The sequence below is a fragment of the Mobula birostris genome, chromosome 7, assembly GCF_030028105.1.
Source record: "Mobula birostris isolate sMobBir1 chromosome 7, sMobBir1.hap1, whole genome shotgun sequence".
In the NCBI taxonomy this organism is placed as follows: domain Eukaryota; kingdom Metazoa; phylum Chordata; class Chondrichthyes; order Myliobatiformes; family Myliobatidae; genus Mobula; species Mobula birostris.
In genome coordinates, this window is record NC_092376.1 from 145,524,164 (window position 1) to 145,546,434 (window position 22,271).

The following is a 22,271-nucleotide window of genomic DNA, read 5'->3' on the forward strand; positions in this document are numbered from 1 at the left end:
GGAAGGGTTCCCTTCAGACTTCTCTTAATAAGGATATATTTCTTGTACTCAGGTATGATATGGACAGAATGCAAAGAAATTTGGGCGGAAGGACCCAAAGAGTATGTCATGCATCTGTGGAACATTCTAGATTTTGGGATGTTGTCTATCTTTGTTGCCTCATTCACGGCAAGATTTATTGCATTTCTAAAGGCCTCTGAAGCACAACGCTATGTGGATTTGCGAATAAATGCCAGCGATCTCTCCAAGGTAGCACTGCCTCCAGAAATTGCATACTTTACTTATGGTAAGTTTAGCTTCTGGCTGATTTTATTTGCAGTACTACAGTGGCAGGGAGTGTAATAAAATGCTCCACTTCAAACATTTTGATTGTGCAGGAAATTGAAAATTACAAAAACTAATATTTTTATGGCTATTGAGTTGAATTAATTTAATAGTGAACAGCTTGCTGGCACCGTTGTAGCCAACCGTTCCCCTACAATAATGGTTAGACACCGCCACCCTGTGGTATAATTCAACTTTGCAATACAATATTAAACTAAAGCACAAGGAGGTAAACTTCATAGAATGCATAACACTCTTCATTCCATAATGGGAACAGAATTAGGCTATTTGGCCCGTTGAATCTATTCCGCCACTCATCATGACTGATTTGTTTTGCCTCTCAACCCCGTTCTCTTACCTTCTCCTCGTAACCTTTGATGCTCTTACTAGTCAAAACCTAGTAACCTCTGCTTTAAATATGACTTTGCTCCACAGCTGATTGAAGCAATGCATTCCACAGATTCACCACCTTCTGGCTAAAGACATTCCTTCTCATCTCTGTTCTAAATGGATATTCTTCTATTCCAAGGCTGCATCGTCTAGTCCTAGACGCTCCCAAAATTGTAAACATTCTCTCCATGTCCATCTTTGTTCTAAACTCCAGCAAGTACCTTATGCCATAAATTAATCATCCACCTTAATCAAATCAATTAATTAATTTGCTATTTGTTTTACTTTATTAGATGCAAGCTGCCTTCTCTACTTAGCAATTACCACTTAATAGCAGCATGAATATAACAGGCTTTGTCTTTGAATCACATTGAAACAAACATGGACAAAATGCAAAAAGATATGAGGTGTCTTAGTAAGCCTGATATTTTTTCAACCAATGCAAGGCAGCAATCAATTATGAAAATACAATGTTGAATCAGAATCAGATTTATTATCACTGGCATGTGCCGTGAAATTTATTAGCAGCAGTTCAATGCAATACATAATCTAGAAGAAAAATAAATAAATAAATAATTCAATTACAGTATACATATATTGAATAAATTAAAATCCTGCAAGAACAGGAATAATATATATTAGAAAAGTGAGATAGTGTTCATGGGTTCAATGTCCATTTAGGAATTGGATGGCAGAGGGGAAGAAGCTGTTCCTGAATCGCTGAGTGTGTGCCTTCAGGCTTCTGTTCCTGCTGCCTGATGGTAACAGTGAGAAGAGGGCATGCCGTGGGTGCTGGGGGTTCTTAATAATGGACGCTGCCTTTCTGAGATAATGTTCCTTGAAGATGTCCTGGGTACTTTATAGGCTAGTATCCAAGATGGAGCCGACTAAATTTACGACCCTCTGCAGCTTCTTTCGGTCCTGTGTAATAGGCCCCCATACCACAGTACATCCTGAGTGTTTTTGTTGGCATACCAAATATCTTCAAACTCCTAATGAAGTATAGTCGCTGTCTTGCCTTCTTTATAGCTGTATCGATATGTTGAGACCAGGTTAGGTCCTCAGAGATCTTGACACCCAAGAACTTGAAACTGTTCACTCTCTCCCCTCTGTGAGGTTTGGTATGTGTTCCTTCATCTTATCCTTCCTGAAGTCCACAGTCAGCTCTTGCGTCTTACCGATGTGGAGTGCCAGGTTGTTGTTGCGACACCACTCCACTAGCTGGCATATCTCACTCATGTACACCCTCTCGTCACCACCTGAGATTCTACCAACAATGGTTGTATCATCAGCAAATTTACAGATGGCATTTGAGCTATGCCTAGCCACACAGTCATGTGTATACAGAGAGTAGAGCAGTGGGCTAAGCACACTCCCCTGAGGTGTACCAGTGTTGATTGCCAAATAGCTAAAGCTATTGACAATATTTGGGAATGATATAGCAAAATATCCTTAAGTACCATATCCATTTTTTCCTATCAAGGAACAAGAGTGACATTCAAGCATTGGAGGAAAATAGGAAAAATGTCAGGGTCTGAGTTATGGTAAAGATTCAAGAAATTGTGTAATCCATTTTACTTGAAGTACAGTATTTTGTTCAGTTCTTGTTGCCTCATTATAGAAAGGATATGGAAATTTTAGAAGATACAGATAAGATTTACCAGGATGATACCTGGACTGGAGGGCATATCCTATGAGGGTAGCTTGAGCAAGCTAGGGCTTTGCTCTTTGGAGCGAAAGAGAATAAGAGGTGACATAATAGAGGTGTACAAGATGATAAGAGTCATAGATAGAATAGACAGGCAGCTACTTTTTTCCTAGAACAGGAATGGTTAATACACAGGAGCATAACTTTTAAGGTGTCTGGGGGAAACCAGAGGGATGTCAGAGGTAGTTTTTTCCCTGCAAAGTAAGTGAGAGGTGCATGTAACAAGCTGTCCGGGGGGGTGGTAGAGACAGAGACACTCTTAGATAGCCATGGATGGAAGAAAAACAGAGGAAGGAAGGGTTAGATTGATCTTAAGACTAGCTTAAAGGCTTGGCACAACATCCTATGTTCTAATGTTCTATGCTCAAATTAGTTCACTGTTGTATACAGAAGCCACATGGCACTGTAGTGTATCCATATACATGCTGGCTCTTCAGGTCAGAAAGGAGGCATCAGCAGGCGAGTTTACAGAATGGTCTGGAATGATAAATGGAGTGGAAATTCTAAATCTGTACTTGCAATCAAGTGACAGAGGACAAACTAGTTAAGGGGAAGTTCTTCCTGTACCTTTGATCCAGTGGTCGAAAATAAATTCCCAATAAATGGGAAAGGTAAATATTTTGAATATATACTAGGAAATAGTTGGAAGCTCTGAAGAACAATTGAGCTATTTCTGAATAGATGAGCTACGCTGAGCTAAATATCTGAATGTTTGGCCACGCCAATAGCTTTGGCACCACCTGGTGAAGGAAGCCATTGAAATAAAACTAGAGGAAAAGAATTTTAACAAAGACGAAGGTCTCACTGTAATAAGAGCTGGAATTCAATTGTAAACAAGATGGGACAGTGGAAACCTGGTTGGATGAGGACTAACAAATCAGGAGGGACGGACAATGGGGGTATTAATACCACCAGACCAGGCATGCCCAGGCATAATCCCTGATGAAGGTGCAGAGTTCGGCATTGAAACATCAGTTAAACTCAATATCTGTACCCAGCTGGAAGCCCAAGAAGAGTTTATTCGTCATATACGCTGGGAAAGCACTAGATCCTTTTTCATCTGAATGTTGTTTCTCATCTGCAATTATCTTACATCATGCTGCATTCTAAAAGCAAGTTAATTTGATTTTTGGCCAGACGGTAGGGTCAGGATCAGGACCGGGCTCCTTAATAATGCTTCTTGGGGAGAAGCCTAGTGACACTTGTTATGTCTGCTAATATCTTTATTGTCCAATATGAGATATCTCACTGCAGAATATGATTGCATTCTAATCTGTTGCCAGAGGAAATTCTTAGATTATAATGTCTGAGTGTAGCTTTAGATCAGTGCATAAACTACCTTTGCCCAAATAATGACTATGAGATTTTGATTGGAATTCATTAGAGGGAGAGAGAGCGAGAAAGCTGAGAGAGAGTTGTACCTGCTTTACTGCACTGTTTTGCCTGTTAAATGACACCACAGAGACAAGAAAAAGCATCACTGCAAATTTTGAAAGAAGAGCACATAGCTCCCCAAGAGACACGTAAGCCTGGCTCGCTTCCTGCTTTTACTTTGTCAAGCAACAGGCACTTGTTATCTCCCGCAGTTGCAGAACTGGCTGCTTTGTTTCATTCTATCTCAAGGCAATCCTGCTATGATGGCTTCACAAAATGGCACTTGGCAAAATATTGCAATTTTTTTTTTAAAGTATTTGAATTCTAAGGTATAACAACACAAGGATAGTTCATGTGGTACACATGGAAATGGTAACACTGGTGTTCTGTTACTGTACTCATAGTCAAGAAGCTTGAAATAAATCTTACTTTGGAAGCTAGATAATTAATTTTAATTTTAAAAAGTAGCAATAATGAAGACCATAGTGTGGTTAAAAACACTTTTATTCACTGATAACCTTTAAGGAAGTAAATTTCTACTTATATTTAGTTTGACCACAGCACTAACTAGAACTCTAAATCAGTGAAATTTCACATTCCAGTTCATCAGAGCTATGGGAATACATCGATATGGAGACTAGGGGTAGGAATAGGCTATCTGCCTATTGTGCCTTCTCCAACATTCAACATTGATCTTCTACCTCAATACCAAGTTCCTGTCCTACACCCAGTTTCTACTTTACTAGGTAGACTTGCTCATTAATGGAAGTATCTTATCAGCCAATCATGTGACAGCAACTCACTGCATAAAACATGAAGACATGGTCGAGCTGTTTAGTTGTTATTGTTCACCCCAAACATCAGAATAGGGAAGAAATGTGATCTAAGTGACTTTCACTATGGAGTGATTGTTGGTGCCAGGTGGGGGGAGCGTTTGAGTATCTCAGAAACTGCCGGGGTTTTCTCCTCTCAGCAGTCTCTATAGCTGGATTCCCAACCTGGGTCCATGGACCCCTCGGTAATGTTAGGAGTCCATGGGATAAAGACATTTGGGAACTCCTGCTCTGGCGTTTACGGAGAATGGTGCAAAAACATCTGTGGGCATAAAAACTTTGTAAATGAGAGAGGTCAAAGGAGAACGTCCGGACTGTTCCAAGATGACGGAAGGGTGACAGTAACTCAAATAACCATGCATTACAACAGTGATGTGCAGAAGAGCATCTCTGAACACAGAACACATTGAGATACCTCTTGTATCTAATAAAGTGGTTAATGATTGTATGTCCCTTAATATCGAAAATAAATTTGATCTGTCTTAGCTCTGCTCAGTGTCTGTGGCTCCATGGACCTCTTCAACAGATAATTCTTCTATTGTCTTCTGTACCTTGCCCTGAATAGCTTACCATTTTTAGACTGTCACCTTGATTCTAAACATTCCAGTGATGGGACATGGGACTATGATCTGTCAAGCGCCTTGAAAACTTTATACATCAATAAATCATCACTCATTCTTCTTAACTCTGGAGATTTTAAACACAGTCCGGTTAACTTCTCCTTGTATAACAAACTCACCACTCCAGGGATTAATTGATGAACCTTCCCTGAATTCACTCTATTGTAAGTATACCCTTCTTTAGGTAGAGAAGACCAAACATAAACACAATCTTCTAGATACGTTTCCCCAGGGTTCTTTGTAATTGGAGCATGACATCTCTATTCTTGTATTCAAAAACTATTGGAAGAAAAGGCTAACATAACATTTCCCTTCCAAAACAGTAGAGAATCTCAAATGTTAACTTCCATGGTCCCTCTGAACATCAGTGCCTTTTTGTATTTCACCATTTAAACAATATTCCACTTTTTCCTTTTATGTAACATAACTCATGGCATTATTTTAGAAGAAAGTCACCCCAAGCCTAAGTATAAAGATACTACTGCAGATTCAATATAAATTTATTAAAGTGAAGAATAAGTTAAAGCCACGTTGTGATGCTGTCAGGATTTTAACCTTTCTCACATTAATTCTGAAAATTCTAAACTATATACAAAGGAGCACCTCTTTACTAACTTGTATATTTATTTCTATATCAGCACGGGGAAGTACTTCTCATCAGAAATGTGTTTTCTTCTTCATTTTTCCCAGCTAGGAATAAATGGCTTCCATCTGATCCACAAATCATATCAGAAGGACTTTATGCAATTGCTGTTGTGTTAAGCTTCTCTCGAATTGCTTACATTCTACCAGCAAATGAAAGCTTTGGTCCGCTGCAGATCTCCTTGGGAAGGACTGTAAAAGACATTTTCAAATTCATGGTTATATTCATTATGGTGTTTGTTGCCTTCATGATTGGAATGTTTAATCTTTATTCATACTATTTGGGAGCAAAATATAATCCAGCTTTTACAACGTAAGTAAATGCACATTTTTGCTTCATAATACTGAAATTAAAATCTAATTTCCACAATAGGAACAGATTTCATGAAATGCATTAAATATTTATGACTGAATTCAATCCATTTTGTTTTCACTGTGGCAAATATTTCTAAAATGCAAATGAAGTTTACTTGTTTAAACAGATGGGCTTTAGTGCTTATTATTGATTGTATGATCTTTTGAGTGAACAGCACTTACCACAGCCAGTTTCTCTACACAGATAGCTCCATTTTCTGTAATTTCAGAAAGATTGTGTCTCTATTCTCTAATTATTCACTGTATTCATAAAATACCAGCACCACCTTGAAGACAAAAGTGCTCACAAAGTGCTTGAGCATATTAGTAATCATTTCCTGTTAGAGAGGGGGAAAAAATGAGAATCTATGAGGAATAGAAAATGCCATTTTGTCCATCAAGAAATTCCTCAAATTGAATAGCTCACTGTGAAAGTATTTCCTAAAGTTTCCTTCTAACAAAGCTAAACTTCTGACAAAACCATGCAAAATTAAATACAATTCATTTTCTATCAATTGACTCCTTTATTTCATTGCACACTTACAGCAGCTGAAGGGCCATTGTGATTTATACAAGAAACACACACAAAAGGTAGGAGGATCTCAGCAGGCCAGGCAGCATCTATGGAAAAAAGTTCAGTTAACGTTTCAGGCCAAGACCTTCTGCAGGACTGAAGAAAATAAGCTGAAGAGTATATTTGAAAGCTGGTGGAGGGGAGAGAGAAGCACAAGGTGATAGGTGAAATCTGAAAGGGGAGGGATGAAGTAAAGAACTGGGAAGTTGATCGGTGAAAAAGATACAGGGCTGGAGAGGGGGGAATCTAATAGAAGAGGACAGAAGTCCATGGAAGAAAGAAGAGGGGGGAGGAGCACCAGAGGGAGGTGATGGGCAGGCAAAGAGATCAGGTGAGAGAGGGAAAAGGGGATGGGGAATGTTGAAGGGGGTGGGGGGGAATGCATTACCAGAAGTTTGAGAAATCTTATGTTCAGGCCATCAGATTGGAGGCTACCCAGACAGAATATATGGTGTTGTCCCTCCAACCTAATTGAATTGACTTTATTTCTTACATCCTTCATATCCATGAGGAGTAAATATCTTTACTTTATGTCTCCAACTAAGTGTGCAATGTGCAATTTATAATAAATAGTATGTACACCAGGACAGCCAATATAGCATGGATATACAATTCTGTCAGCATGAATTAATCAGTCTGATGGCCTAGTGGAGGACGCTGTCCTGAAGCCTGGTGATCCTGGATTTTTATGCTGCGGTACCATTTCCCAGATGGTAGCAGCTAGAACAGTTTGTGGTTGGGGTGACTCAGGCCCCCAATGATCCTTAGGGTCCTTTTTACACACCTGTCTTTGTAAATGTCCTGAATAATGGGAAGTTCACATCTACAGATGTGCTAGGCTATTTGCACCACTCTCTGCAGAGTCCTGCGATTGAGGGAAGTTCATTCTCCATACCAGGCAGTGATGCAGCCAGTCATGATGCTCTCAATTGTGCCCCTGTAGGGGGCCCATACCAAACTTCTTCAGCTGTCTGAAGTGAAAGAGACGCTGTTGTGCCTTTTTCACCATGCAGCTGGGTATCTACAGACCACGTGAGATCCTCATTGATATGGATGCCGAGGAACTTAAAGCTGTTTTCCATCTCAACCCCAGATCCATTGATGTCAAAAGGGGATTAGCTTGTCTCCGTTCCTCCTGTAGTCCACAACCAGCTCTTTTGTTTTCGTGACATTGAGAGAGAGGTTGTTTTCTTGACACCACTGTGTCAGGGTGATGACTTCTTCTCTGTAGGCTGCCTCCTTATTATTTGAGATTAGGCCAATCAATGTAGTATCGTCAGCAAATTTAATTAGCAGATTGGAGCTGTGGGTGGCAACACAGTCATGGGTATACAGAGAGTAAAGGAGGGGGCTTAGGACATAGCCCTGAGGGGCACCTGTGCTGAGGGTCAGAGAGGCAGAGGTGAGGGAGCCCACTCTTACCACCTGCCAGCTAGCTGAAGGAAGTCCAGGTTCCAGGATGTGACCTCATCACAACAGTGGAGGAGGCCATGGAGAGACTTATCTGAATGGGAAGTGGAATCAAAATAGGTGGCCACTCACTTTTTCTGGCAGACAGAGCATAGGTGCTCGGTGAAGTGGTCTCCCAATCTACGTCGGATCTCACCGATATACAGGAGGCCACACCAGGAGCACTGGACACAGTATATGACCCCAAAAGACTCACAGATGAAGTGTCACCTCAGCTGGAAGGACTGTCTGGGGCCCTGAATGGTAGTGAGGGAAGAGGTTTAGGGGTAGGTGTAGCACTTGTTCCGCTTGTAAGGTTAAGTGCCAGGAGGGAGATCAGTGGCGAGGGACAAATGGACAGGGGAGTTGCATAGGGAGTGATCCCTGTGGAAAGCAGTAAGTGAGGGGAGGGAAAGATGTGGTTGGTGGTGGGATCCCATTAGAGATGGCAGAAGTTGCAGAGAATTATATGCTGGATGCGGAGGCTGGTGGGGTGTTAGGTGAAGACAAGAGAAACCCTATCCCTGGTAGGGAGGTGGGAGGATGGGGTGAGCATACACATGTGTGAAATGGAAGAGATGTGGTTGAGGGTGCTGTTGATGGTGGAGGAAGGGAAGCCCCTTTCTGTGAAGAGGGAGGACATCTCCTTTGTTCTGGAATGAATAGCCTCATCCTGAGAGCAGATGTGGAGATGGAGGAATTGAGAGAAGTATATGGTGTTTTTACAAGTAATGATGTGAGTCCAGGTAGCTGTGAATCCATGGGCTTGTAATAGACATCAGTCGATAAGCTGTCGACAGGGACAGAGAGACCGAAAAAGGGGAGGGAGGTGTCGAAAATGGACCAGGTAAATTTGAGGGCAGGGTGGAAGTTGGAAGTAAAGTGGATGAAGTCAACGAGTTCAGCATGGATGCAGGAAGCAGCACCAAAGCAGTCATCGATGTAGTGTAGGAAAAGTGTGGGATGGTCACCAGCGTTGGCTTGGAACATAGACTGTTTCACGTAGCCGACAAATGGGCAGGCATAGCTGGGACCCATGTGAGTGCCTGCGGCTACATGTTTTGTTTGAATGAAGTGGGAGGAGCCGAAGGAGAAATTGTTTTCAGTGAGGACAAGTTCCACTAGGCAGATGAGAGTGGTGGTGGAGGAGAACTGGTTGGTGTCCAGAAAGAAACTCAGAGCTTTAAGGCCTTCCTAGTGGGGGATGGAAGTGTATAGGGACTGGACATACATAGTAAAAATAAGATGGTGGAAGCCAGGAAACCCTACACCTTCTCCCTCACTCCAATTCAGGGCCTCAAACAGTCCTTCCAGGTGAGGTGACACTTCACCTGTGAGTCTGTTGGGGGTTAGATACTGTGTCCGGTGCTCCCAGTATGGTCTCCTGAATATCGGTGAGACCTGATGTAGATTAGGAGACTGCTTCACCGAGCACCTACGCTCCACCTGCCAGATAAAGTGTGATCTCCCCGTGGCCACCCATTTTAATTCCACTTCCCATTGCCATTCCAATATGTCTGTCCATGGCCTCCTCCAATGTTGTGAGGAGGCCACACTTAGATTGGAAGAATAACACCTTATATTCTATCTGGGTCACCTCCAACCTGATGGCATGAACGTTGATTTCCGAACTTCTGGTAATGCACCCCATCCCCTTTTCTCTCTCTCACCTTATCATCTTGCCCCAAGACCAGCTCCCTCTGGTGCTCCTCCCCCTTTTCTTTCTTCCATGGCCGTCTGTCCTCTTCAATCAGACTCCTCCCTTCTCCAGCCCCGTATCTCTTTCACCAATCAGTTTACCAGCTCTTTACTTCACCCCTCCCCTTTCAGGTTTCACCTATCACCTTGTATTTCTCTCTCCCTTCCCCCCAACTTTTAAATCTACTCCTTAGCTTTTTTCTTCAGTACTGCTGAAGGGTTTCGGCACAAAACGTTGACCGTACTTTTTTTCCATAGATGCTGCCTGGCCTGCTGAGTTCCTCCAGCATTTTGTATGTGTTGCTCAGATTCAGGTTTCCAGCATCTGCAGATTTTCGCTTGTTTCTGATCTATACAAGATTCAATTTTCTCTATGCAGGGCTACCTTGGTCACCTCTGCCTTGTTCGTAACTAGATTTTCATTTAGTACTTAACTTTTTTTTAATTTACTGCTTATCAATTCTGCATGTCTATTACTCTGGAAAACTCAAATCTTACTCTCTAATAGTCTGGTTTCCCGGTCTTATAATCAGAAATTACTAACTTCATTTTCAAAATGTGAGTCATGCTTTCCAACCTTGTTCCTTATTCATTGAAAAAAATTTAATTGTGTGTATATTTGTTCATAACTAGTGTCCAAAAACCTTAAAGTTTAATATGATTCTTCTCAGGAATAATTCTGATTACTAACCTTTCAAAGATACATGTTGAAACAGGCATATAGCATTTAAATGTATACTTACCTCTGGTCTGCACGAAGATGTAAAATTAATAATTGTTATGAAAGATTACTGACTCAGCAATAAGAAATCACATTCTTGAAGATGCTCATTTGAATACAGATGGAAGTGAATACATTTTCCATTATTCACGGGCTACAAATTGCTTAAACCTTCCTTGTTCAATCATTTTAGCAATTGTTCTTTTGTTACGTCAAATAAGATTAGATCATTTAATGCATGTTATCATCTCTAACACTGAATGAAATTGACTTTCCTGCTGTATGTATTCCGATCCTTCAACCACAGTGTAACCAGTTGGGGAAGTGCACTGATATGTTTTGCCTGACTCAATGATATGTTTTGCCTGAAAGCTGGTAAGCTTATTCCCTTACCAAAACAAGATAAAGTAAGATTCATTAAGTGCAGACAATTGATGATATGGAAATGTCACAGTGAAAAATCTTGGAATTCAGGAGTTATCTACAAAATCATCTCCACAAAAAAAATTTAAATTTATCCCTTTGTTTTCTTTTAAACAAAATGTAGAATAAGTTGGGTCTACTTTGGAATCTAGGTCACACCCCTGACTTCCTACTCCATTTGATGAACAAGGTGCACCCCTACTTTGCACTGACATCTGCTCAAGATATTAAAGCTGTAAATTAATTCGTTCCCAGTCTCATGGTCTTCATTAATGCTAAAATCCATGACCAAACACATCCCAGAACTTAGTGGATCAGCACCTTTGCAAGATTTCAGTCCCACTTAAATGCTATTGATTGGATTTCTAATATTGGGCCAATGTTACTGAAGAGCTCAATTTCAAATCTTCACCAACTCTCATTGATTAAAACAATAAATTTTTACAGTAGCTTAACTCCAATCATCAACATTACTGAATAAGTAAGTACCAGTTTTGATCTCCTGTCCATTTGTGGATTCTATTTGTTTTAAATTATGCTTCTAAAGCTGTTTTCTTCCTATTTTTGAAATTATTGATATTTTACTATCTGTTTAATGTTCTTTTCTATTGTTTTAGTGTTGAAGAGAGTTTCAAAACCTTATTCTGGTCAATATTTGGCTTGTCAGAAGTGATATCTGTTGTCCTCAAGTATGATCATAAATTTATTGAGAACATAGGATACATTCTCTATGGAGTATACAATGTTACAATGGTGGTGGTGCTGCTCAATATGCTAATAGCTATGATCAATAGTTCTTATCAAGAAATCGAGGTATGTTTAATGTTTCTCTTTTAAAAAATTAATTCCAAGTATGATTATTCAAAATACAAGATATAACCAGTATGAAGTGTAACTGGAAACATTTAATTACAAAGGAATTGCAGATGGTTGAGGAATTGGCACAAAGTTAAAAACAATGAGAATTCAGAGCAAATCTACTGAAGAAGGTAAGTGGTAGCCACTTCATTACAGTTAAGAAAATTGAGACTCAGTCCAAGAGAGGGTGACCAGCGTCAACAAGATTACAAAGAATTTTTCCTCCTGAACTCCAAGATCATCTCAATTAGTTAAATAAATGTGTCATTGATCCAGATTTGAATTTCCTATCTTTGGTTGCCAGTCTATGGTCAATGTCGCTCATCACACCCAGAGCTGCTAGTAGATGTCCTAAGAGTGATGTTCGTCCTGATGCAGTGGAGGTGAAATATTAAGCTTCCACACCGTTGGCCCCCTATGGTCAGAAAAGAAAGATGGAAATTAGAACAAGCCTGGCAACCAGAAAAGTAATTAAGCCCAACAAATCCATACCTTTTAGTTAACTATCTCCTTTAGCTAATCACTGTCATTAATGCTCTAATCATAGCTTTTTCTGTTTAGCTGTCTATCACATTGTTTCCTTATTAAAAATGTTTAAAGCTCCTAACCTCTTGATTGCTAGCCTCTCTATATGAACCTTTGACTGAATCAACTTAATTAAATGTATTTATTCTTCATATAACAGCAGAATTCAAGTTCAATTTACTGCATGTCAATAGAAGTTCCTAGATGTCAAATGTAAGAATTAAATATGTATGTATATGATACAACTGTTGCACTTAATAACCTGAAACTATTCAGTGGAATGTAATTGCAGCTCACAAGTTTGATAGATCATATAGCAATGACAGTCTTCCTGTCTGTATGTTGGTACACCACCTAGCACTACCTCACAAAGCACTGATTTAGTATAGTGCTCTTAGTCCTGAAGTCTGAGCTTTTAGTTGGTGGTGTGAACCCCTGCACTTCCTATTACTATGCTGGGAAACTTATGTTAATCTCCACCTTCCATTAGTCCTCCATCAGCATAAATCACTCAGTGCGGAGAGGCTGCTTGCTGTCAGCAATGTTAACGGCCGGCTCCTCGTCCTTTGGTTTGTCTGCATAGACCTTCCTAGCCCTGAGATTTCTCTCTGGTAACAACTATAACCACTATTGAGCATGTTTCTATAGAAAGAGGCACTTTTTCCACCAAGTGGTGGTGAGCTTGTGCAGCCTAAAAACAATCCAGATTTCGTAGTGGAACGGTACGACACTGAGCACTACCTTGCAAAGTAACAAAATATTGTTGCCTGATCATTCTCTCTTAAATTTGTTTTTTAGTACTATTGTGTTATGGTAGAATTATACATAGCTGGAATTATTTCATAATCCTAAATCATACAGTACATTAGTCAGTAAATTAAAACAAAAGTAAACTTGGAAGTAAAACCCTAAGACATTGTTTTGTCATTAAATACATGAAATGGGAGAGACAGAGGAATTAGAGCTGTTTATTACATGTAGTGTTAATGCAGTGATTATTGTAACTGGACTCACAGTTTACCTTGATATGGTAAAGTTGTGTTATCGTGTGTAAAATCACGAGGGGGTGAAAAAGATCAATTCCCTTTTAGAGCAATCAATACACAAGACAATTAATTAGGTCATTGGTTGAAGGGGTGGGAATTTAAGAAAGAAAATCCCACTGGCTGAACACTGGGTACACTGGAAAGGCACCTGGATGAGTAGTTGAAGAACTTTAAGCTGCCAGACTCCTGATCAAGAGTTGGGAAGTGAGTAAATCTAGATAGGTCCACTTGGCCAACATGAATTAAAATTGTCTCTTTCTGTGCCATAAAGCTCTATGAAGAAGTGAGTTTTTTAAAAGCGATGTCAATGTATCGTCTACATCTAAATGAAGTAAAATAATTAATCTCTCTTTTTATTCATACAGGAGGATGCAGATGTTGAGTGGAAATTTGCTCGAGCTAAGCTCTGGCTATCATATTTTGATGAAGGGAGAACTCTGCCTGCTCCATTTAACCTTGTGCCAAGCCCAAAGTCAGTTTACTACTTTATATTCAAAATTAAAATCTGCCTTATTCACTTGTGCAAATCCAAGGTGCAAAAATCTGAAGCTGACCTTGAAATGGGTATGCTGAATTCTAAGGTAAATTACTAAATTATGAATGTTCTAAGCTGTGGCCTTATCACAATTTTAAAATATTGTTACAAAATTAGTCTAAAATATTTCAATTCTAAATCTATTTCCCATTTTCTCTTCTAATTAAATTAATAAAATCCTTTATTTTTCCTTATCATTCTACTAAGGAAATCTCATTTTTTTTCACATCCATTGTTCTTTTTTAAATAAGCCAACTTAGTTTTGATACATTCTCTCTCCCTCTCTCCCTCTCCCTAATGTATGCATACATTCTCTCTCCCATTAGATCCCTCTCCCTAATGTATGATTCTCTCTCTCTCACTCCCTCCCTCTCCCTAATATATGCATCTTTTGGGTTGAGTGAAATGCCAATGAGATGGCATTTCTGTTGCTCCAGTAGGTATATTGGAGCAGATCTAAGTCACTTCTCAGGCAAGAGTTAACACATTTCATCACCAACCTTTGAATATCCTTCATCACTGTGGATATAAGTGTTACTGGGCGTTAAGTCATTGAGGCAGGTCACCACACTCTTCTTGGCCACTGGTATAATTGAAACCTGCTTGAAGCAGGTGGGTACCACACATTACCAAAGAGAGAGGTTAAAGATCTGCACAGGTCTTTAGTACTTGGCCAGATACCCCATTCGGGCCAAAAGCTTTGTGGGTTCACCCTCCTGAAGGCTGCTAGCACAACGGCTTCAGAGATGGAAATCATAGTATCATCAGGTGATGTACGGGTTTGTAATGTTACCTCAGAGATTCAAGAACAGCTTCTTCACTTCCATCAGATAGCTGAATGGTCCATGAACCCATGAATACTCCCCCATTACTTTCTTTTGCACTATTTATTTATCTTGTAGTATATAGTAATTTTGTCTTGCACAAAACTGGTACAAAACAAATTTCATGTTATACAAATCAGTGACAATGAACTGATTCTGATGATAAATCAACATTTAATTGTATTCTAGCCAGGTCAGCATTATCAATCTAATCCTGGACATGGAGAAGGATGTGGTCTGAAAAAGCCCATTAGCAATCCAACAAGATATCAGGTTAGTTAATTGTGAAAATTCTCCCATTGTATTACATTGCTTATATTCCTCCAGAGGGAGACGTTGAATTGTATGAAATCCAACCTAATGTGAAAGATACAAAACTGCCAGCTACAAAGAATGAATCATGCTGCGCTAATTAAACAGATCTAATGCATAGTCAATGCAAACAAAAAAATTACAAAATATAATAAACTTGCTTGAATATTTCCATAATCAGTTTATTCTGATGTTTTTGGAGAAAGATGCTCACCGTTATTTAATACCATATTACATTCGTTACCCGTTATCTCAAAGTGCTTCATAAACATTTAATTACCTTTGAGGGATGGTGTTTTTACAAATAATTCCTAGAGAAAAATATTGAATAACTGGTTAATTTCTTTTGTATAATCATGAAAAATACTGGCTATGGGAATGGAAGGAAAAACTTCTTATAGGATGGAAAAAGCTGCTGCTGTTGGAACTCAACAGGTGAAGCTGCATCTATGGGGTGGAGTAGGGTGGGGGAAGGAAGAATTGTCAGTGTCATGATCTGAAATATCTATAGCAATAATGGTAAAATTAAACCAAATTATGTAACTGAATACACGCATGGACTGATTATCCTTGGGCCTGTTTCTCCCCAAAATGCAATATATTCTCCATTAAGTTGATTAGGTGAATGATTCTGGTGTATGTTACTCATTGTGGTGGGGCTATCATTGCTGGGAAATAGAAAATATTTTTCTTTCTCTCATTTTGACTGCCCAGTTCATTAATTTTAAAAAAACACTCAAATCTGATCCAAAAGGCAGTTCCTCCAGCTTTCATCTTCTTCGACTAAATTCAAAAGATTACATCACAGACAGGGTCATAATGAAGGATTGCAGCCTGAAACGTCAACTCCTTATTCCTTTCTATAGATGCTGCCTGACCTGCTGAGTTCCTCCAACATTTTGAGTGTTTCATTAAAGAAACGTTCCATCTTTTAAAATGTCATTGTACTTCAAAAGATCTTTAGATTTTTTTAAAAATGCATCTAAGACCAAGATATATTGGTTGAGATTTTCCAACTGCATTTAGCATGAAACCTTACAGTTGATCTGAAAACATTTACATACCAGCTGGTTCATTTCAAACTTGTTGCTCAAGGAAAAATCTGAGACTTCCGTTATCAGACTGGATTCAGTATGTTACTTTCAACTTTATGTAAGGCCTCGCTATTGAGTGATATATTACTTTGCTGACAGAATCATACTTGAGGATTTGAATAAATATTTTCATCTAAAGTATTCCATGAGTATTCCAGCATGCAAATATTCAGCTCTGAATTGCAGATAAAGAATGTAATAAGTATTATAAACACTAGAGATTCTGCTGAAAGGCCAGAGTAACACAAACAATGCTGGAGGAACTGGGGTCAGGCAGCTTCTATGAAAACTAATACAGACTTTTCGGGCCCGAGCACCTCATCAGCACTGGAAAGGTAGGGGGAGGATGCCAGAATAAGAAGGTGGAGGAGGAGGAGGACAAGCAAGGGGGTAATAGGTGTGAGTCTGGGTGAGCACCTGGTCGAAGAGTCCGAGGACAGCAGAGGGGGAGCAGTGCCAGGGTCTCACTGAACTCCCGAAAAGGTGATTTAGGTAGGCATACCATGAAGAGGCTTAAGAGTAGCAAATCATAAGTACAAGATATTTTGCAGATGCTGGAAATCTAGACTCCTGCCTCGAGTTATAACTCACTATTCATCAAAAGTAATTCACCTTGATAAGAGTATGCCAAAATGTCACAAATATTTGCAGTTCTGTGGATGTATACCTATTCTTTATAGGATGTGTAATAAATTAACTATTTTCTTTAACATATTACAGAGAATTATGAAACGGTTAATAAAGCGATATGTACTGAAAGCACAGGTTGACAGAGAAAATGATGAAGTTAATGAAGGCAAGTAGTTTTCAACTCTGGTGTAGTGTTTAACCAATGGACTAGAATTTGGATGTTTTGATAATTGAGCTGAAGACAAGTTTAAACACTTACCAATGAAATTTAAAACTAAGTAAACTCTGCAGTGCAGGCTGTGTAACCAGTGGATTGTTCACTATTGCTATAATGGTAACTGGTGAACTACTGTCCTTATGAAACCTGGTCTACATGGCTCAGGATGCAGACTGTGCACCCCATTCAATCGGTGATGGATAATGAACGCTGGCCTTGCCACTGAAGCTCATACACACATTTTTTAAGTAAATATCATGCTTTAGAGTAGCTGAAAACTGAGTGTCTGCATTTTATTTGCATAAAAATATATATAGAAAATTTATAATAGATAAATGAAGCATATAGGTCCTCTATTTCAGGACAGATGTGCAGGTGCCAATCATTTGTAATGTTTCAAAAAAAAAGGTTGGCAAAGCATTCAAGGATCAAACAATTATCCTATAGAGCTTGAAATAAAAGTAGTAAACTGAATTTTATTCATTGTCTTCTTCTAGGGGTAGTTACTAGAAAAAGGTGACCCTGGCCAGCCATCACTGTAATCCAGACAGGTGCACATTTGTGATTCTCCTTAAGCCTAGGTTCACTAGGCCCATCAAATCTAGAAGCAATCCAGCCAATCCTATTCACTCTGCAGCTCTGGACTTCAAATCTGGGTCCAGTATCTTTTTAAAGTCCTGATTGACACTGTTTACATCATTATCAGTTAGTGAATTTTGGATTTTAGTTTTTCTAAATAGGTTTAATATATGGCATTTTGTCACATATACATACTCTGTGTAAATATCTTATGTGCTCCCTTCAACTTTTTCTGCTGCATCACCCCACAGGAATATTCATGTTCCAGTCAGTTAACAAAGCAGAGGCTCATGGAACAGAAGGGTAACGACTTGTATTGGTTAAAGATTGACAACAGCAAATAAATATAAATGGTTATTTTTTTCCTGATTAGGAAATTGCAATTGATATGTTCCCAAACGTAAACTGTTAAAGATCACAGCTTTCTTCACTATATATTGGAGTTGATTAGTGTAAAATTTCAAAATTTGCCATTGATTCCAATTAACTGCAACAAAGCATTAACTCTCAGAACAGGCAGAAAGCTAGCCACTGAAATTTTAATGTAGAGAACCATGAGGCATTGCATGTTGATAGAGGGATACTAAATGGCAATATAGACCTAATGCCATTGTTTTGGAGAGTATGCAGAAACAGAGGAATTTGTATTATGCACAAATTACCAAAGATGGAAGGACATATTGAGGGTATAGTTAGCCAAGTGCATGGTATTTTGTGCTTCGTAGGTGAGAATAGAAGAGCAGAAAAGCTACCCCAAACCTTTATAAAGCTCTTCCTTAGGTCACAGCCTGAGTCTGATATTCATTTCCAGTCTCTACACTTCAGAAAGATTGAGATATGTCTTTGAGTGAAGCTGATGAAGTTTACCAACACAATTCTAGTGACAAGAGATTTAGCTACCAGGTTGAAATGCAGGAAGGTCTGAATGGATTTTTAAAAATTATGTACAAGATGGAAGAAAATATGTTCCAAATAACTGACTAGGATATGCAAGTTTAAGGCATTCTGTAAAGGAAGATGAGAGAGAGAACATGGAAAGACAGCCACAAATATACGGCAAGACATTGGCACTAAATGGACTGCACAGAGAATTGCAGAGGTGTATTTAAATTTTCCAAGTTATAATTTAAGTGCTTGATATTCATTTTTATATACCTGTATTTTCAGAACCAGCAACCTAATGTTACATTTTTATTTCAGGAGAACTGAAGGAGATCAAACAGGACATTTCTAGTCTTCGCTATGAACTCCTGGAGGAAAAGTCACAAGCAACAGGGGAGTTAGCACATCTCATTCAGCAACTCAGTGACAAATTTGGCAAAAACTTCAAAAAATAATTGATATCAGTTTTAATGTACCTTAAAAGAAATCATCTTTTTGGCAAAAAATGTCTGAGACAAAACAAGTGAATTAATTTATACAATAATATTTGAAACCAGTCTATTTAGCTGTGCACAATTAGATTGCCTTTTACATTAGGGCAATGAAGAGGGGAAGAATGAAGAGAGACTGAAATTCAACAAGGAGGGACAAGATTGAATCCACACCAGACAGAATGTGTATTGGTGGAGCATGCAGCAGCCTCCAGTAATAATGTGCAGCAAGTACCTGCTGCCAGTCTTATGCTTGGAGATGTATCCGTAATTGGAAAACATTGCACAAGTTGGATAATAAAGTCATAGCATTTTATTTTAAGAAATGAGTCCCTTATAGGTTAGGGTTAACTGACAACTGGCAGTGGTAGTAGCTCAATTACTTTTCTTGCTACTGAGGATTCTATCAATCCTGGTTTGAACTATGATGAAAATACAAATAAATGTGAAAAGTCTACTTAAAAACATGTAATCATGTTTACATAACTTCCTCTGTGGATTACAACCTGGAAGTTAAAGTCTTTCATCTCACTTTTGTTAACAAAATAAGTAACAAAACCCAAGCCATGAGATCAGTCTGTCCTATAGCTGGCACTTTATTCCTTGTTATTTTGTTCAGTTTTGTATTTCGCAAACATTTAACTGACTCCTTGCCCTTTGTTATCCACTTCTGATTTCCGTAATTAAATCACAAACAAGAGAACATCTGCAGATGCTGGAAATCCGAGCAACACACACAAAATGCTGCAGGAACTCAGCAGGTTAGGCAACATCCATAGAAAAAAAGTACCTTCCCACCTCCCTGCCCATGGATGCTGCCCAGCCTGCTGAGTTCCTCCAGCATTGTGTGTGTTGCTCCATAATTAAATGTTTGATTCATCTGGATTTGAAAGTCACACACAGCTTCTCGTTGTTCATCTGAAGCTGTTTAATTCTGAATTCAAATTCTATAAGAACATTACTTTCAGGAAACAGAAGTTAATACTCAAGAGCATTAATATCTAGACTGATTTTCTTCCAACTTGGACTTGTAGGGAGGCAGCAAGGAAATAGGCCCTTTAGTCCAGGAGTGTCTGCCAATTATTAATACCCATTTACAGCAAACCTACAGTAGTCTCATTCTGCCTATATTTTATCAACTTCATCTAGATTCTATCATTCAACTACACACTAGGGGCAGTTTGCAGCGGCCAATTAATCTACTAACCCATTCATGGTTTGGATGGGGGAGGAAGCTGGAGCATCAGGCTGAAACCCATTGAGCCACTAGGAGGATGTACAAACTCCACAGGGACAACACTCGAGGTCAGGATTGAACCTGGGACTCTGGTGCTGTGAGGCAACAACTCTATTAGCTGTGCCATTGCGCCAACTTTTACAGTTGTTTCAACTTTGTTGTTCAAATCACTAGCACAGTTTAAGTAATATTGTTTGAGTACATCAATATTTAACTGCTCATGTTGAAAGTCTCTTATATATTGTATTGTTTTTAATCAAATAAAAGTAGCCTTTGGAGTGATTTTTTAACCCAGTCATTGAATATTTCAACTGGTAAGTATGTGAAGGCAGTGAAATCCTGAAGGTACTTAATTTAAAGCAGATTATGTTACAAGAACGCACTCACCTTCATAAACCAAGAAAGGTATACTTCCTCAATATTGCTTTTACACAATTCAAGCAGAGGTCTAATCCACAAAGTAAATCAGAGGTGAGGACAGTTATATTCAATGTGACAAAATACAGTCAATTTCAGTTAATTGGGACACATCAGAACCAGTACATTTTGGCCCAATTAAGCAGATACCACAATTAGCTGAAGCTTCATAGAAACAGTGGATTCCAGTTCATTGGGCTATCAGTTAATATAGACAGCTGCTTACTTGGGACAACTCTTACAAAGAATAAAAACTAATCAAAAAATAGCCAGGATTCCCTTTGTTTATTTGGGACACTATATTGCTTAATTGGGACAGGAGACTGTTGTCAACAGTTTCTAACTGTAGTCAGCTGCATGCACTGACAGTGCACCATGCTTAAAACAAAGTTTTTAAATAATGCCAGTGGCACATGTGTGTTCAAATGCAGTGATTTTTCTCACTGATAGTTGCTAAGAAATAAGCAGCAAGACAATTCAGAACTAATTTGTTCAATTAAATACATATTTTGTTACTCATTTAAATGGTAGTTTGTCTTTTAAATTTCTTTTTAACTATTTCTATAAAAGTTCAGCTAACTTGGGCCAAAAATGTATTGGTCCCCATGTGTCCCAATTAACAGGAATCCACTGTAGTTAAAAAGGTATAAAAAAGATAAACTACTGTTTAACTGAGTAAAAATTATGTATTTAAATTAAATGCGTAACAAATTAGAACCCTACCAATACTACTACAATACTATAAAACTGTTTATTAATTTCTAGTTATCAAAGGAATTCAGTGTACACTGCAGTGTTCTTTTGATTGACTGTATGTTAACAAAGTCAGCGCAGACACCTAGAAACACATTTGAACTGCGTTCAACAATTGCAACCTCCAAATCTTCACTTTCATTGTAATATTCAAAATGATTATCAATACATACAAATTTTTCATAGTGAATGTATTCTCTCTGAGATGCCAGGCCATTCTCTAACTGGGTCACTCTGAAGTTTTCCATCTTCCTTTTCTGTTTGAGCAACCTGTGGTACCTGACTGTTGGAAAATTCTGCTCCTCCATCATATTTTCTTCCTTTTACTTCTCCAAGTAACTCAGTAAAAGATGGAGGATGCATCTTGTGGGGTATTTGAATACATAGAGAAATCATGAGATTGCTCTGAAATGATTTATCTCAGCTAATTGAATGACCCCTTTACAGCACAAACAAGGTAGCAGTTATCTAACCTGAAAAGGTAGGCAGAAAGCTTCTCTCCTTCCTCCTGGAATGTGTCCCTAAACTTCATCACAAGATTGGCTGAGCTGTCCATAGTGTCAAAAGCATTTTCCAACACTTGGATTTAGTTAGCTGACATGACTAAAGGATTTTCTGCTTTTAGGAACCTCACTACATCAGTGGCCAGACCCTTTAAACTCTCTGCCAGTCTCTAGTTTTTCCATATTATCCGAGTACTGCCATTCATTAACTGAGATGTGTGCTCAGCCCAAGCCTCATACTCTTCTTCCCCATCGGGT

The 22,271-nt window shown here is 38.8% G+C and overlaps 1 protein-coding gene across 1 annotated transcript in view; it reads left to right on the forward strand.

The window, feature by feature from the left end:
• LOC140200847 (short transient receptor potential channel 7-like) overlaps positions 1–19,067 on the forward strand; it is a 141,063-nt gene extending 121,996 nt beyond the window's left edge. The window contains 7 exon segments of the mRNA XM_072264476.1: positions 53–286; positions 5,940–6,204; positions 11,728–11,923; positions 13,905–14,141; positions 15,097–15,171; positions 17,025–17,100; positions 18,931–19,067. Of these exon segments, the coding sequence (XP_072120577.1) occupies positions 53–286; positions 5,940–6,204; positions 11,728–11,923; positions 13,905–14,141; positions 15,097–15,171; positions 17,025–17,100; positions 18,931–19,067 (1,220 nt within the window).
• The last annotated feature ends 3,204 nt before the right edge of the window (positions 19,068–22,271 follow it).